General features: G+C 35.0%; 1 protein-coding gene across 1 annotated transcript in view; it reads right to left on the reverse strand.

The window, feature by feature from the left end:
* The window catches only part of CUL3 (cullin 3), a 105310-nt gene that overhangs the window by 6507 nt on the left and 81311 nt on the right, over positions 1 to 17492 (reverse strand). Inside the window, exons 8-13 of the mRNA XM_072617980.1 lie at positions 14641 to 14817; positions 11483 to 11653; positions 10915 to 11022; positions 4458 to 4582; positions 3568 to 3664; positions 1312 to 1446 (exon numbers count right to left, since the gene is read on the reverse strand). Coding sequence (XP_072474081.1) covers positions 1312 to 1446; positions 3568 to 3664; positions 4458 to 4582; positions 10915 to 11022; positions 11483 to 11653; positions 14641 to 14817 — 813 coding nt within the window. The remainder of the gene's footprint in view (positions 1 to 1311; positions 1447 to 3567; positions 3665 to 4457; positions 4583 to 10914; positions 11023 to 11482; positions 11654 to 14640; positions 14818 to 17492) is intronic.

Raw genomic sequence — 17492 nt, forward strand, 5'->3', positions numbered from 1 at the left:
GTTCCATCTTTAGGGAACAGCAGAATGCCTGGACACTAGGCAGTGCTCAATGTTTGCCTCTTGTGTCAACTAATGCCCTAAATTTGCTGTGTCAATTAAATTATGTTCTGTAGGAAAGAAGTGTTTGGATAAAATGTACCTCTTCTCATAATTTATAGCTTTATTCTTTACTACTACAAAACTTGTGCTTGAAGACAACAAAACAAATGGCTGGTTTTCTTAATAGTTCTTCAAAGTTAAGATTTTTACAAGAAAAAATGTCAATTAAAATTTGCATCTACTATTATTTAAGGGGAAAAATATTTTGAACTGTATAGCTAACATTGACTGGCCTCCTCAAGAAAACTACCTTAATTCAAATTAAAAGTTAATTGTTTTCCTCTCTATGTTCAGATCAGGATCACAAAATTGTTTTTTAATAAAGTGCTAGTGATTTCGGAAAATATTCTAATGGAAAATCTGAACTGCCCCGCAATGAATTAATAGTAACTGCATCTAAACAATCAAACTGAAGAAAATTCAACTCCTAAAAAGTGACATTTTACCTATAAAATGCCTAGGATACACAATATGAATACTATACTCTGGCCTTCATAAAAGTCCTAAGAATTAACTGTTTGACAGACTTTAAAAATATTGTTACTAGTGATAAGTTTTTCAAAAGGAATAAAAGATAATTTAAAATCACTTTATTAAGAACTCGTAAACATAAACTACTGGGTGGGGGGGGGGTTGCGCACACGCACGGATGAGGTAGGGGAAAGGTAGGAGACAAAGAGGAGAAAGAAAGAAAGTATAATTGAGAAGATAAGTTAGCAACTTTTCCATGTAGGATATCAATTTCTAGCTCTAAGGAATTAATGCTGGTTTGAAAAATCAAATGGAAATAACAGGAAGCAATTTAAAAGGCAAAGGATTCCTACTAAGTCGCTGAAGTGTATGTTTTAGCAAGGTACGAAGGTGAATAATTGGTGTGAGATGTCTAACAGCTTAAAGCACTCTCTAATCACAGGAATAGGGTGAGTTGTTTTAGCCACCATGAAAAATATGTCTCATTGAATCCTCATTCTTATACAGTGCTCCAGCTAGAAACTGTGAGTTGGAAAAGAGAACTATAATAGAAGTCAACTCCACAAATAAACAATTCTAGGATAATGTTTGGATAACGTTTGAGACATCCTCAAGTACAGTTTTATGCAAACCTCCTTAAAGCAAGAATGAGGTAGGCAGTTTTACACTGAGACCCAGAAACTGTCATCTAACAAATTAAAACTGATACCAGTGTAAAATCGATGTAATTACAGATCATACCTCAAATGTATATTTTTCTCTATTATTAAAGAGCATTAATATTGTCATCTGGAAAGTAGAGACTTGCAATATGTGCTTCCGTGTATTAGAGCCAGTTACTTGGGCACCTCCAACACCAACTTCTGATCCATCTTCCTATTTTTTTAAAATAAAAATGTAACAAAATTAATTTTAAAACTCCTGTTCGCAATTTTAAATGGTTATTACTTCTGTGGTATAAGTTCTTTATTGTTATAAGAAGAGTCAACAATTTCATAGCTATTGTCACTTTACCTAATACAAATGATCAGAACTAAGAAAACAAGAAGTTTTATTATTAGGAAACAATACATTTGTTATGCAACTGACACATAAATTACTTTCAAAAATGAAATGAAAAAAGTTTGTGGCTCAAGGATTAACTAAGGATTAACAACATAAGACTTAAAGATTTATATACATATTCAAGAAATGTACTGGTATTTTTCCAAAATCATTCACATAAGTAATTTTAATTGCAACTTAAATGTTAATCAGCAACTTTTAGTAAAAAGGAGTTTATGGGTCAGTTAAAAGTAAAATACTAAAATTCAATCAGAATACAAATCAATACAACTTAAAGTTACAATCTTATAGCTATTTTTGCAAAAATAATTATATAAATATTAGGGATATGGTGGAATAGGAAATTACTGTTAGCAGAACTGAAAACTGATATAAAATTTTTGGCGAGCAATGCATTATGTCTCAAAACTGACCTTTCAAACAGATTATAATGCAAAGATTCAAACCCTGCAAAAAAAAATCGCAAGGAAAAAACACACCTATGCGTGCTAAAATGTTAGTAGACACTCCATTTGTGATGGCAAAAATTGGTCACAACCACTATGTCCCAAACCTGGATGAATATATTATAGTTACTACTGTAACGGAATATGATGGTTCCATAAAACATATATAGGAAGTACTCAGTGAGATATGGAAAGACTTATATGAGGTGATTCAGAGTGAGCACAGTTAGAATTGCATCATTAATATTGTTAAACATTTTTTAAATACTTAAGATTTATGTAAGGTTTTATTCCTTATTTTGTACGTTTGACTTATTTTTGGTTATCAAATAATAAATTCTTCTTTTAAAGTCTATTAGTAACTCAACAGCATCTTCCAAACACTTAAGGGGGTCAGTTTATCTGAAGAGTCTATGTAATCTCAGGTTATTTAATGCCTGAATGGTAAGCATGCTTCAATTTATCTGAGGAAGTATTACTTATTTCAACAAATATTCAAAAATCCTGTAATTGATGGATTTTGAAAAGTTACTGGTTTAAGGATAAACGAATATAGTTTTATTCAAAGTTATATACTATTTTGGCAATTCTAAACTTTTTTTTACAGACATAGGGATTGGATCCATGACTTCACTGGCAAAGGGAACTCTTGGGTGAAACTCTCTCTTTTATCATCTTAGAAGTGTTGAGGGCACTGAGGTTAAGTGACTTGCTCAAGGTTACTAATTCACTGAATGTCAGAAGCAGGACTTCAACATTCATCTTCCTGGCTCTGAGACTAGCTCTCTGTTCATCATAGTACATACCTTTTTTATGTTACAGACTTCTTGGAAAAAATAAGATCGAGATAGAAAATTTTTACTGAAAGTAATGTGAACTGTTAATTCTAAGATTCAATCCTTTTATTTCTTTAGCTTTTTATTTTTATAAACTTCTTTGAGGTGCCTACTTAAAGCAAGCAACAAACTTAGAAAAGTAAACAATACAATGTACTCTGAATTAAATAATAGATTCACTAAGTTTTCCTAATTTTAAAATACTACTGAATTACATAATTTTATAATTATTATAGTTTTTCAACTTATTTGTTTACTTGCAAAATTATCTAGCTCATGAGCAATCAGGATTATCGGAACCTAAGAATTCTAAAGTCACTTTTGGTGAACTTGACATTTTAAGAATTTATATTCTCTAATGGCTACAAAAAATTGAGCTTTCTATGAGAATTATTAGTCTTAGTAACTGTTAGCACTTAGGCCTTAGAGCAGCCTAACAGCAAATGATGTGATTTTAAAATGAAAAAGTTAATTGAAGGAAGAGAATAATTAAAAATCAGGTTCCCACCTACCAGCCCCCTTAAGAATTTGCATGATTTACATTTGTAGTCTATATAACTAAATGAAAACTAACCACACAATTTGTCTCATGGATTGTATTTTTAAAATTTTAGATTACTTGATATAGGCATGTATAATTACTCAATTACCTTTTTGACTGGTCCATAAAAGGTGGCATTGAGATCTGCAGAACCCATATGGTGCTGGAGCGTCAGCTGCCGACCACTGTGTTTGGCTAAATAAAACCTATAGCACAACAAAAAAATAACTTAATTCATATACTTTAAAACATAGAAAGGATAATGCTCCCAGGCAAGCCTATGTAGCCATGGAGAGAAAAAAAGGGACATAAAAGAGAAGGTAAATGGTAGAATTCTTTAGAGTTTGCAAAGAACCATGGCATTCATTCAATTTAATCCCTTTATTTTGTAACTGAGGAAACCAATGGCCAAACAGATTATTAACTGTCTTGCTCTAAAGTCACACACTAGTGCATATGGAAGAATGCAATGTTAGGCCATTTCCCACAGGCATCATCCTTGCTCTGCTGCAGAGGCACTACGGCTCAGGGAAAATTATCTTAAAACAGCTATTGTGTTATAATTTAGTAGCAAATAAAATACCATTGAGTTCATGGCTCTGTCTCCATGTATTGCTGCAGAAGACTAAAAAAAGTATCAAACAGAAGGCATCAATAAATTATGACACTCAAAAGAAACCAGCATAACATGAATGTGTAGCCTTTCTGAACACCACTGTTTTAAGTTCCATCAAGAATATTGGAGCTGGTGAACTCTTCAAGATCTTTCATTTATGCTAACTCCCCACTGCTGATTTGCTATTCTAAACTACTTTATATTACCACTGGTTCTGCAGTCTTACTCACTGACTTCTACCATTTTAGGTCAAATTTAAAGATCTTTACTACAAATTGAAAGAAAAAAATGCATTTAACCTGTATGCTTTCATAAGTCTTAAACTTATTTCAAAGTGAAGCAGTGTTGATTCTGAAAATACAAAGCTGAGTTTTAGTATTTACCTTCTAAATATTTCAAAAGCATGTCTTGGTGCTGGCGGGATGTTGCACTTTGGTGTGGCTGACTGAGTGGGCCAGTATCCTGTTGTAAGGACTCGAACTGTGAGGTCAACACCACCTAATGATACCTATGCACAAGGGGGGAAAAATACCTCAAATTTTAATTGGAATTAATTATATCCTCCAACTAAATACAGTGAGTTATTGATTTGTGAAGCCAGCCTTAAAATGGTAAGAAGTACAAGGTGTAGTAGGTTTCTCAACTCTAAAATTACTTATTTAATATCCAATTTAAGATACACAAGTATTTTCTCTGCCAAAAATAGACAATGTAGCAGAACATGATATCTATTGTTGAATTCTGTGACCTTTCCCTACTCTGCCTACTAGACTTGACCTTTTCAAAAACCTACCTACCCATGAACAATGAATATTTCTAATTATTTAAATCTGATTTTATCTGTATAAAAGGTTTTTTATAATTTGGTTTATGTAGTTTTGGGGTTTCTTTTGGCAGGTATACTCTCAGGTATTTTATACTCTCTAGAATTATTTTAAAGAAATAAAAGGTTTTCAATAAAATAGACCCTAACAGCTCTATTTTTATATCTAAAAATATGGCATATTTAAAAAAAAAAAATTCTGTTAAATATTTCCTGATTAAATTTTTTTATGTTCATATTTTTTTTTAAAGTTGAGTTCCAAAGTCTTTCCCTCCCTCACCTTCCCCACACCTTGAGAAGGCAAGCAATATGATATCAATTATACATGTAAGGTCATGCAAAACACATTTCCACATTGCATGTTGCCAAAGAAAACGTATACGTAAAACAAGAAATATAAGAAAAGCCAAAGACTATATCCCTCAACATCCACTCACAGTTCAGTCGTCTCTTTGGAGGTCATTTTCCATCATGGGCCCTTTGGAAATGTCTGGGATAACTGTCTTTCTTGATCACAGCATCGATGCCTTTCACAGTGAGCCATCATTATAATACTGCTGTCACTGTGTACAATGTTTTCTGTTCCCTTACAACAGTTTACATAAGACTTCCCAAGTTTTTCTGAAACCATCTAGCCTGTCATTACTTACAACACAAGTCTTCTATCCCAGTTGTATACCACAACTCGTTCAATCGTTACCCAGGTGATGAGGCCCATTCTTTCTTGAAAGGTTCTGATTATTAGTAAGTTTTCCTTAGAATAAACCTAAACGTCTTTATCTTCTAACCACTGGTGTTTGTTGTCCTTTGGCACTTAGTAGAGCTCTTTTATTAGATAAATTTAAAGTAATTGAGGAATCTACTCCCCTGAGTTTTCTGTTCTCCAAGCTGGATATAACCAGTTGTCCAGTTCCTTCAAGTGATCCTCATATAATACGACCTGAACACCCTTCAGAATACTGACTGCCATTCACTTGGAATGTCATCCTTAAAATACTGTACTCAAAAACAAATACTTCACATGCGGTCTTCCCAGGTTAAATACAGGAGGATTATATCACCTTCCTATTTCTGGATGCTAACACTTCTTTTGATTCAGCCCAAAATTCCATCAGTTTTCTTAGCTCTCCTATCATGTTCACACTGGAGTTTTTAGTTCATTGAAAACGCTTCATCTTTTTCAGATGAATTTCTCCATCTTGCCTTTGAATTAACTTTTTTTGAACTGAAGAGTAAGATGTTAGATTTATTGTTATTAAACTTCATCTTATTTAATTTACCACAAAGTTGTAGCCTGGAAAAATTTTGGAATGGGAAGGCAGTCATTCTACCAGCTCCAAATGGATATGTATACAGACACACACAGACACACACACAGTTGCATCTGAAATTAGAGGTGAATGGAAAGGGTATGTTTCTTAACTACGGATAACAGTGAATTTTTAAAGGGGAGAGAAATGAATTAAAGGTACAAAATGGACAATTTCAATTAGGTGAAGTCAAAAAACTTTTTCAAAAGCAAAATTAATTCAATTTGAATTAGAGGAGAATGTTACCTGAGGAAGATCTTTGAAGCAAATTTCTCTGATGAAAGTCTGATATCCAAGATATATGGTGAATTGAGACAACCATGTAAGAACAAGGGCCATTCTCCAATAGATAAATGATCAAAGGCTAAGTAAGAATGGGTATTTCCCAAAGGGAGAAATGCAAACTATTCAAAAGCACATGAAAAAATACTCCAAATCACAAATTTTAAAAATGCAATTTAACATAATGTAGAATGTGATAAAGGGAAACAAGAAATCTGAAATGCTACAAAAAAAATCTGAGGTAAGAAAGATCACTTTTATCTGAGAAAAAATTCTTAGCATCAATATGCATTCATTCTTCCTCTCTCCTCTTCCATCTCAGACTTCTCAGTCATCATTCCTCCTCATGGAAAGTTAATTGATCTTGTGGTCTTGACTCCATTAATGTCTTCCAGGACTTTATTCAAGACACTCAAGACACCTTATGCCAAGCAATACTGGTTCATTTATTTCAGTCCTAAAAACACATTCATTATTCTTCAATCCTAAGAAGCCTGTCCTTGAGGCATCTTTATTCCACCCAATTAATGTTCCACCTCTCTACCCCATTTCACAATCAAATTTTTTGGGGGGAAAAAAAAGACACATAACCATTGTCTCCAATCCTTTATAATTTGGCTTCGAAACCTACTACCCAAGGTCATCAATGGCTTCCTATTCTTTACTTTCTTTGGCCTCTCTCTCTCTAATACACACACACACACACACACACACACACACACACACACACACACACACAGACGCGCGCGCGCACGCGTGCGTATAGCATGATAATACAGAACAACCTCACAATTTTGAACAGCAAGGAACCACAGGGAAGACTACGTATGTGAACCAAAGTATATAAATTAATAAATCAGATGTTTATAATCTGTCCCTTCCCACATTCAAGGTAGGTCACACACACACCCACACCCACACACACCATACACACACAAAACAATGAGGATGGTTTAAGAAAAACATAGGAAGATTTATATGAATTGATGCAAAGTCAGAGAAAATTTTATTTTGTTATATTAAGATTAAGGATTTTTCTCTTTATTTCCTCATTCATGGAGAAGCCCCTGTGGGTCAATCATCCATTCTCTGAAGGACAAAGCTGATAGATGAAATTTCCCAAATCCTCTGGGAATGTGCTCCTCAATTTTGGGGGGTGGAGAGTGGGAGTTGGGGGTACCCATACAACTAGGAGACCTTACTTCTATTTAAACAGAATCTAATCTAGGTGAATTTCTGCCCCAAAGCAATAAACTCATGCCCCTATACCCTTTCACTGGAGTTTAGAGTGAACCAGTTCATGAAGGAGAAAACCAACCAGATTAGTGAGTAGATAGGGATTCCTTTGTCCAGATGTGGCTGAGTCTCATGATCAAGCCACATTCTCAGCAGGAGGAGCTGAAAACTTTTATTCCACCCCCTCCTTTAAAAATCTACCTATCAGGGTTGATTCTTCTGTTAGGGGCATTCCCTTTCAAAAAAAAAAATATTTAAGGCACTCAGTATATTCACAAGGTAGCTTTGATTATTGAGAGAAATCACAGACACAAGAATTTACTGATTATTAGCTGACTGAATTAATAAGCTGATTAGTAATCATCCCAAAACTCTTGTCTCTTGAATTTTTCAATCATCTCCAAGTTAAGTGAGCAGATGAACATTGTACACAATAACTGCAAATTTTAATGTTGATCTGTAACAGTGAGTGACAGAGCTATTCTAATCAACACAACGATCCAAGACAATTCTGAAGGACTTCTGTTAAAACATGCTATCTACCTCTGGACAGAGAAAACTGATGGAGTCTGAATGCATACTGAAGCACAATTTTTTTACTTTATTTTTCTTGGCATATTAACAATATAGCTAATATGAAAATGCCTTACAAGATTTCACATGTGCAGCTGATACTACCTTTCTTGCTTTCTCAATGGGTGGGAGGAGTAGAAAGAGGGACAGAACTTGGGACTCAAAAGTTAATAAATAAATGCAACAAATAAATACTAAATGGGGGGAGAGTTAGGAGGCACAGAGAAAATTGATATGCTTTGATATACTTATGAAACGCATTAATACAAATTCCAAAACTGGAGAAAAAGTGTTTACAGTATGACCACATTATCGAATCTTATTTATCTTGACACCAAATCTCTTCTGTTCCTTTTCTCTCCTCTCCACCATAAATACTATTACTATATTAATAATTATAGCAGAAAGGGCTAGAAAAATTTCACTATCAGCTTAAAGCATCAAGAAACTGCAACAGAATAAAATATTTGTTTCATAGTCAATAAATAACTATTAAGCAAATCCAAAAATGAATGAATATATGGAAAAATACCAAAACAAACAAACCCTAGTATCACAGAACGCTTCCAATTTGATAATGAAACTCTAATGTGAAACACCTTGGTCTGATCACAGTTCCCCTTACCAAAATGGGAGTTGGGGAGACCTACTAAATCAATCTCCTTTGTTTACCTACACTTGGTATAGTTCAGGGGTGGGGAACCTGAGACCTTGAGGCCACATGTCCTCTAGGTCCTCAAGTGTGGCCCTTTAAGTGAATCCAAACTTCACAGGACAAATCCCCTTAATAAAAGGATTTATTCTATAAAACTTGGACTCAAGTCAAAAGGCCACATCAAAGGACCTAGAAAGTCACATGTGGCCTTGAGGCTGCAGGTTCCCCAGCCCTGGTACAGTGAAGTACTACCCTAGGGTACTACTCCAAACTGGTTCCTTTGAAAAACACAAAAACAAAACCAAAATCTCTTCTTTTTTGGTGCCTTGGTCTCATATAGTATGGGCTTCCAATGTTAAAGAGTTATTACGCTACCGTGCAATTCCAACACAGCTGATCAGTTCTGAGATGAACTCTGGATGAATGGGAATGGGATACTTATGTCACATCTTGGCATAGATCATTTATGGTATATTTTGTTCTCAGGTAACAAATTCATTTTCAGTTTACTTTATGCTGTGGAATATGGCATAAGAGGGTGGTACATGCTTAATTACCAAGGGACTGCTTTTAAGTTTCACTAATAATTTTTGCCAGAGGCAGTTCTTTCCCAAGTTTGTTAAACATCAAATTCTGGCTTTCAAAAAAAAAAATATTTCTTCGTCAAGTCTTATTAACTGATTTATTTTTCTATTTTTGAACCAGTACCAAAATATTTTCATGACTATAGATCTGTCATAAAACTTGAGGCCTACAAGTGCTACTGCCCCCTTTGCTCCTCTTTCTTTTGAAAAGTCTATAGATTGTTTTATTCATTCAATTGCAACAAGTTATTAGTATCCTGTTTTAGCATCAAAAAATTATTAGTAACTAAATTTTGTTACCTGGAGCTGTCATTACGCCTTAAACCCAAATGGACTATGTCATACTAAATTTATAAACAGAAATTTTATAACCAATGTGTAAAATCTCAGTGATATTTACTCATGCATATAAACACCATAGATTGTGGAATTCAGTGGACGGTTGGGTATGATGTGACAATCACATAAACATGCTACTATTTAAGCCTAAGCAGTACTGGCAACCCGGATAAAAAAGCATCACCTACTATCAATGATCTTAAAATCTTTTCAGAATATTGTAGATGAGAGTTAAGAGAGCTGCATGACTTTTCAAAATTTTAGCCACAAACTTGAAAGGTTTCATATAGATGGCACTTAGCACATAGTAAATACTTAAATGGTTGTCCATTCCATAATAAAGTGCTATAACATTATTGTAATGATAGCATTTCTACTATGAGAATTTGTACCATAATCTAGATTCCCCTCGATGATGTCCAGCATTATACAGTACTTTAATTTTTTTTAAACCAATTAAAATCAGTGTTCTCAATTTATTCTGAACATACTCATTTAAATATAAATAAATTAGTTTTGCCTGTATTCAAATTTTACAGACAGAACTGAGTGACAAAAGGTGATTTGTGTGAGATTATACAGTTTAGAGGGATAATGCTTAGGACTAAGCAACAAAAAGCTTGGTCTCATTCTTTTTTTCTAGTAATATCTTCTCTGGAACATACCTGTTTTCATACTAGCAACAATTTTATGCCATTCTGATCAGAATAATGTTTTTAAATGACAAAGAAACTTGAGTAATAAACAAAAGTTTCTTTATCTTGAAGGAATAATAAAAAGTCTGAAAAGTTTTGTGAGCTATGCAAGTTCCTTGAAACAATACTCAATATTTAATACTCAACAAATAGGAAATCAATAAATATTTACAGCTCTTAATGAAGTACAATAAAGATAACTCACTTTCAAAGGGGAAGAGCTTGGTTAATTCATTTACCAAGCAAAATGTTTACTATGAAAAAGTTTATGTAAAAATAGACAAAAACATACATACATAGAGCAACAGACATGTACACATGAGAAACAAAAGTAGAGTCTTACCCCTGTAGCCTGTAGATGCTGCCTGAATTCATCCATAGTTGTATTTGAGATGCTCATATCCCTGAACATTCCTTCCAGTTTTGATGTGAACTGACATCCACATTCAGTCTTTGGAAATAAAGGACACATACGCAAAAGGGGAATCGTTATTCATTAAAAAACCTCTTAATCTTTTAAGAGAAAATTAAATATGAAATGCCTTTCAACATAAGGCTAATCTCTATTAATGTACTTTAAGGAAAACAGTGATGAGATCAAAATCAAGCTTTTGAAATGTGCAATACCTCCACTAAATTCAGTGATTTGGGGGGGAGTAGAGAATGGAATGAAGAATTCTCAAGCAGCACTAAAAGAATTAGAAAAGACACTGGGATTCTTAAGATTTTAAATTCTAAAGAAAAGCATCTTAGAGAAGAATCTACATTAATTGCAAGAGGAAAAAAACAAATTTACAAATGAAAATCTCACTTAAATGTTCTCGATCACACACATCACCATGTGCACAATCACTTTACCTGTGTTAAACATTTGTATTATATATTTGATGGGAGTTATAATTCTATCTTACCTTTAATTTAGATATCATATTTTTTTCTGAGTCATCAGAAACACTTTTATTTGTAAGAAGTCTTCGGGCCAAATGTTGTTTATAGTAACGTTCAAACACATCTTTCTCTTGCATAAACCTAAACAGGACCATTGCCTTATCCAATATCGTTTCTACTTCTTGTTCTGTAAGCTGTAATTGAAAGATTCAGAAATTTGCTTTCTATGAAAAGAACAAAACTACCACACAAATTTAAGTGTACAACAAATAAATCCATAGGGACCCCAATACCTAGAAGAAAACCTCTTGCTACATGTACACTAGATACCCATAGTTGCACTTAGCATGTTTCCTTTTTTGCATTTCATATATACTTTACCATTAACATCCATTTTCCTCACTTCTCTCTCTTCCTTCAACAGTAAATCCATATCCAGCCTACCTGAGAGTCATAAACTATTTTTTTTCTAAATGCTACTGATGATGTCTCTTCAGTAAGGGCTTTATTCTTCTGACTTCATCTATTTCCACAGAATATGGGAAAACCAAATGAGTTAATCTCATGTTTTAAAAACCCGTAACAATCTCATTCCTCACTTGATAAAAAGAGGTACAAATATAAAAAATCAAATTATTCTCTCAACATAAGACAACCATATGAGAACTAATGTCCATATTAGATTTGTATTCTGATAAATACTCCTATTCCTCTTTTACTAGCTTAGGCAACAATATATGGGGATCCTAAAAGGATCCAGAAACACAGAGGCAGCTTGGAAGAGTGGACAGAAAGTTGACCCCATTGTCAGAAAAACTATGGTCTAAGGTCCAACTTTGAATTATACAGGCTATGGGCAAACCGAGCACATCATTTAATTTCCCAGTGCTCTAGGCAATTCTCTAAGATTATGTTGCAGACAAACCAACATTGGTTTCTTCATCTGGGAATTTGTGATAATAATGTGATCACAAGTCTAGATATTTTACCCCTCCTCAAACTTCCCCAGGCTCCTCCTCCCACCCTCTCAGATGAGAACCTGGCTTCATATTTCACTGAAAAAAGAGGCCATTTGCCAAAAGCTCCTTATCTTCTCATCTCATATCACTCAGATGTCTTGAGCCACTGTCTCCTCCTTCATGTCTGTTTCATGTTAAGAGGTGGCTTATTTCCTTGCCAAGGTAAAGTTCTCTACCCACAAGTGATTCCATTCCATCCCATCTTCTCCAGCAGCTTGGCCTTACTATCACTTATCGTTAATTGCTTTCCTATCTCTTGGCTGTTTCCCTACAGCCTACAAACATGCCCATGTCTCCCCCATCCTTAAGAAACTCTTACTTGAGCCATCCAAATCCTATTAGCTATTGTCCTAGAGCTCTTCTCCCTTGAACTCCTTGAGGAGGTAGATAATTGATGCCTTCACTTCCTCTGTGGTCTGGCTTCCAACCTCTTCATTTAACAGAAACTGCTCTCTCCAAAGTTACCAATGATATCATAATTGTCCAATCTAACGGCTTTTTCTTAGTCTTCATCCTTCTTGATCTCTCTGTAGCTCAGGACACTGCTGATCGCTCTTTTCTCCTTGATGCTCTCTTTCCTCTAGGCCAGGTGTAGTCTAGTGGCCACAGGTTTTCCACCCCTGCCCTAGGCTCCCATGACATAGTTCTCTCCTACCTCGATGACTATCACTTCTTTTTCTCCTGTGATGGATCTTCATCCATGTCACATCTGCTAACAGCAGATGTCCTCCAAAGCTCTGTTCTGGGTCCGCTTTTCTCTTCCCTCTACCATTTTACTTTGTGATCCCATCAATTTCCATGGATTCACTTATCATCTCAGTGCAAATGACTCTGAGATCTATCTGTCCATCCCTAAACTCTCTTCCTGCCTCCAGTTTTGCACTTTAAATTTGGCATGTCCCAAATGGAACCTATAATTTTCTTTCCAACCCTCCTGTCTAACTAACCCCCTTACTGTTACTGAGTATTCCTATTCAAAACATAGATGTCATCCTCAATTCCACCCTCCATTCCCACCCCCATCATTTCTACCTTTGTAACATCTTCTAGTAAATGCTCTGTTCTCTCCTCTGACACTACTACCACCTTAGTGGGGGCTCTCATCACCTGGATTACTGCTATAGCCTGCCAACTGGTCTCCCTGTCTCTAACTCTAGCCCACTTTCTAATCACCTATCAAATTGCCCTTCCTAAAACACAAGACTGTTACCTTCTTATTCAATACACTCCCTTGGCTTCCAGATTACCTCCAGATGAAATATAAAATCTCTGGTTTGGTTTTAAAGCCTTGTATAACACCCCTCCTTTTCCCTCCACACTCTTCTGGTCTTCCTACAACTTACTCCTTTCCACCTATTCTATGGTCCAGTGCCACTGACCTCCTTGGCTCTTACTAGCACCAGACATTCTACCTCGTGGTTCTGAGCTTTTTTTAAAGGTTAAATAAATACTCTGCCCCTCTGTGCTTCCTAGTTTCCTTCAAGTCTCAGCTAAAATCCTTCTGCAAGAAGTCTTTGTGAATCTTCCTTAATGTGTCTTCCCTCTGATTCATCCAATTTAACATGTTACCTATTTTCTTTGTAAATCCTTGTCTGCATATTGTCTCCTCCATCAGGCTATGAGCTTCTTGAGAAGAGGAACACTTTTGTTGGTTTTTTTAACCATTCTTTATATCCCTACAGTTTAGTACAGTGCCTGACAAACAGTAGCTTCATAAATGGTAGATGACTGATTATCCCATACCTCAACATATGATGCTGCCACACAATATATCTAACTATAACGACCATGTGCCTAGTACATCACCTATCTTGCAGAACTGAGGATACATAACTTCAACCCCACTAAATGGTTCCAATAGTATAAAATGTGGGCCATGTTAATATGTACAAAAAACAACACATGACAATTGTAGCTGCAGCCTCATTCACAGAGGAAAAGGTACCATAGTTTCCCTAACTTTTATAGTTTGGTCTTGATACATATTCTACTGACTGAAATGTAAAAAGTAATTATGTTTCATAATGTAAAAATACCACAATAATCCATAAAAGATTTCATAGAACACAATTATGCATGCATAGGAAGTAACTGTCTCTTTTCAGTATTTTAACTTACTGATCTATTTTACTTTTACATAGCCTTGAATGATTCATACTTACTCCTTTGACTCCCTTTTTAAGCTTATCATCAATAAATAATGAGAGGTATTCTGGGGATCTGGAGTTGAGGTTGAGAAAATACTCAAAGTCACCCGCAATTGTCTGTTTAAAGAGCCGGTCATTATTGAATGATTCTTGAAGAAAGCGATCAAACCTACTCTTCAGATCCAGTAAACCCTTAGAAGGGGGGGAGAAAAACCATTTTAATAAATTCTAATTTTGCCAATATTAAGAATGGTATTATGCATGATCTTTGAAAAAAAGTTTTCAACATTCACTTCCATAAGATTCTGAGTTCCAAATTTTTTCCCCCTCTATCACCTTTCCCCCACTCCAAGATACCGTGCAATCTCATATAGGCTCCATATATACATTAATATTAAACATATTTTCACATTAGTCATGTTGTAAAGAAGAATTAGAACCAATGGGAGAAACTACAAGAAAAAAGAAACAAAACAAAAAAGAGAGCAAATGGTATGCTTCAATTTGCATTTAGACTCCATAGTTCTTTTTCTGGATATGAACAGCATTTCCCATTAAGAGTCTTTTGGAGTTGTCTTGCTCTATCAAAGTTAGTCATCGCACACTGTGGTTGTTACTGCGTACAATGTTCTCCCGGGGCTGCTCACTTCACTCAGTATCAGTTCATATATGCCTTTCCAGGTTTTTCTGAAGTCTGCCTGTTCATCAGTTCTTATGTAACAATAGTACTCCATCACATTAATATTCTACAACTTGTTCAGTCATTCCCCAAATTGATGGGCATCCCCTCAACTTCTATTCTTGGTCACTAGACATATTTTTATATGTCGGTCATTCTCCCATTTTTATGATCTGGGTCAAAGGCAGGGCATGCCCAATTTTATAGCCCTTTGGGCATACTAATGAATTGCTCTCCAGAATGGTTGGATCAGTTCACAACTCCACCATACACGATATCTTAAGGTGGGGGGAAATTATGTGAATCTACTAATAATAATGAATTAGATATATCAAAGATCATGGAAGTTAGTGGTACCCAAAGACAGGATAAAGGCAAATGTTATCCAGAGTTAAGAAGAGGAGGCAGAGTTGTTAAATTCCTGAGAAAATTCTACAACTAGTTATTAAAAAGATGGTTGGTGAACATCTGAAAAGTGAAGTGGTGATTCCAAAAAGGTAGACTGGCTTCATTAAGAACAAGTCATACTGACTAATGATTAAGGAAATCCAAATTAAAACAACTCTCAGGCATCACTATATACCTATCAAATTGACTAGTATAACAGAAAAGGAACATGATAAATGCTAGAGGGGATGAGGGGATACTAACACACTCTTGCTGGAGTTGTTAACGGATCAAGCCATTCTGTATTACAATTTGGAACCATGCCCAAAGTGCTATAAAAACTGCCTATCCCTTCAACCCAACAATACAACTACTAGATCTGCATACCAAAGAAATCAAACACACACACAAAAAAAGACATTATAAGCACAAAAATATTCATAGCAGCTTTTTTTATAGTGGCAAAGAATAGGAAATTGAAGGGATGCCCAGCATTTGCAGAATGGTTGAATAAGCTGCGCTATGTGATTGTGATTCTATAAGAAATGATGAGTAGGTTGTTCTCAGAAAAACCTGGGGACTTTTATGAACTCATATAAGTGAAGTGAGCAAAACCAGAACACAGTACACAGTAAATAGCAATATTTTATGAGGATCAATTCTCAGCAATATAATGATGCAAAATGATTCTCAAGTACTCATTATTCAAAATGCTATCTACCTCTAATCTAAAGAGTGGGATGAGATTTCCATCAAGCACAAGCATCAAGAAAGGACTAACAGAGTCTGAATGCAAATTGAAGCATACTTTTTTAACTTTCGTTTTGCTTTTTGGTCTGTTTCCTTTTGTCACATGGCTAATATGGAAATATTTCACACGATTGCACATGTACAATCTATATCAAACTGCTTACCCTCTCGGGAGGGGGGAGAGAGAACCTGGAATTCAAAACTTAAAAACCAAATGGTATAAATTTTTATTTACATATAACTGAGAAAAAATTTGAATGTAAAGTCATATCAAACTAACCACATTTTCTTTCTTGACAAGATTATTAATTAGTAGCTAGACCTAGTTTTTAGCAAAGCATCTGCAGAGTATCTTGTACTACTTTCTTGGGGGAGAATATCTAAAGCTATAGGCTATGTGATAAAACAACTTGATGGATTCAGAACTGGTTAGATGGATGAGCAGAAATATCTGTGGTTAAGTAGTCTCATTAATGTGTTTAAATGTTTATATGCTTAAAAATAATATGAACTGGGTAAAGGGATAGGCATCCTATTCATTTAATCTGAAAATAATAAACAGCTGAAATGGGTAACTAAACAGGTAACAACATGTTCCAAAAGGATCTTTGACAGACCAGAGGATTGGGCTGAATCTAATATGATTAAATTCAATAGCTTCAAATAAGTTAAAAAAAAACTCACCAGCTTCTCAAATATAATATGGAATGCAATGAGTAGACAGCAATTATTCTGAAAAAAGATCTAGGGGTTTAAGTGGACTGCCAGCTCAATGTGAGCCAGAACTTTGATGTTAAAGTCAAAAACCCTTAATGTGACCTCAGGCCATGTTGAGAGCCCAGGTGTACAGCTGACAGGAAGTGGAAAGTGACAGCCTCATTTTGCTCTCCCCTCTTCAGATCTCATCTGGAGTATTGTACTCAGTTTCAGGGACCATAGTCTAAAAAGGACATGCTATTGGTAAACTGAAGAATGCCTGGAGGACAATCTAAGTGATGATGGGTCCTGAGTCTATGACTTATAAGGGTAGATATAAGGATAAGATCTTTAT

This window comes from Notamacropus eugenii, chromosome 6, assembly GCF_028372415.1.
Source record: "Notamacropus eugenii isolate mMacEug1 chromosome 6, mMacEug1.pri_v2, whole genome shotgun sequence".
NCBI classification, from domain to species: domain Eukaryota; kingdom Metazoa; phylum Chordata; class Mammalia; order Diprotodontia; family Macropodidae; genus Notamacropus; species Notamacropus eugenii.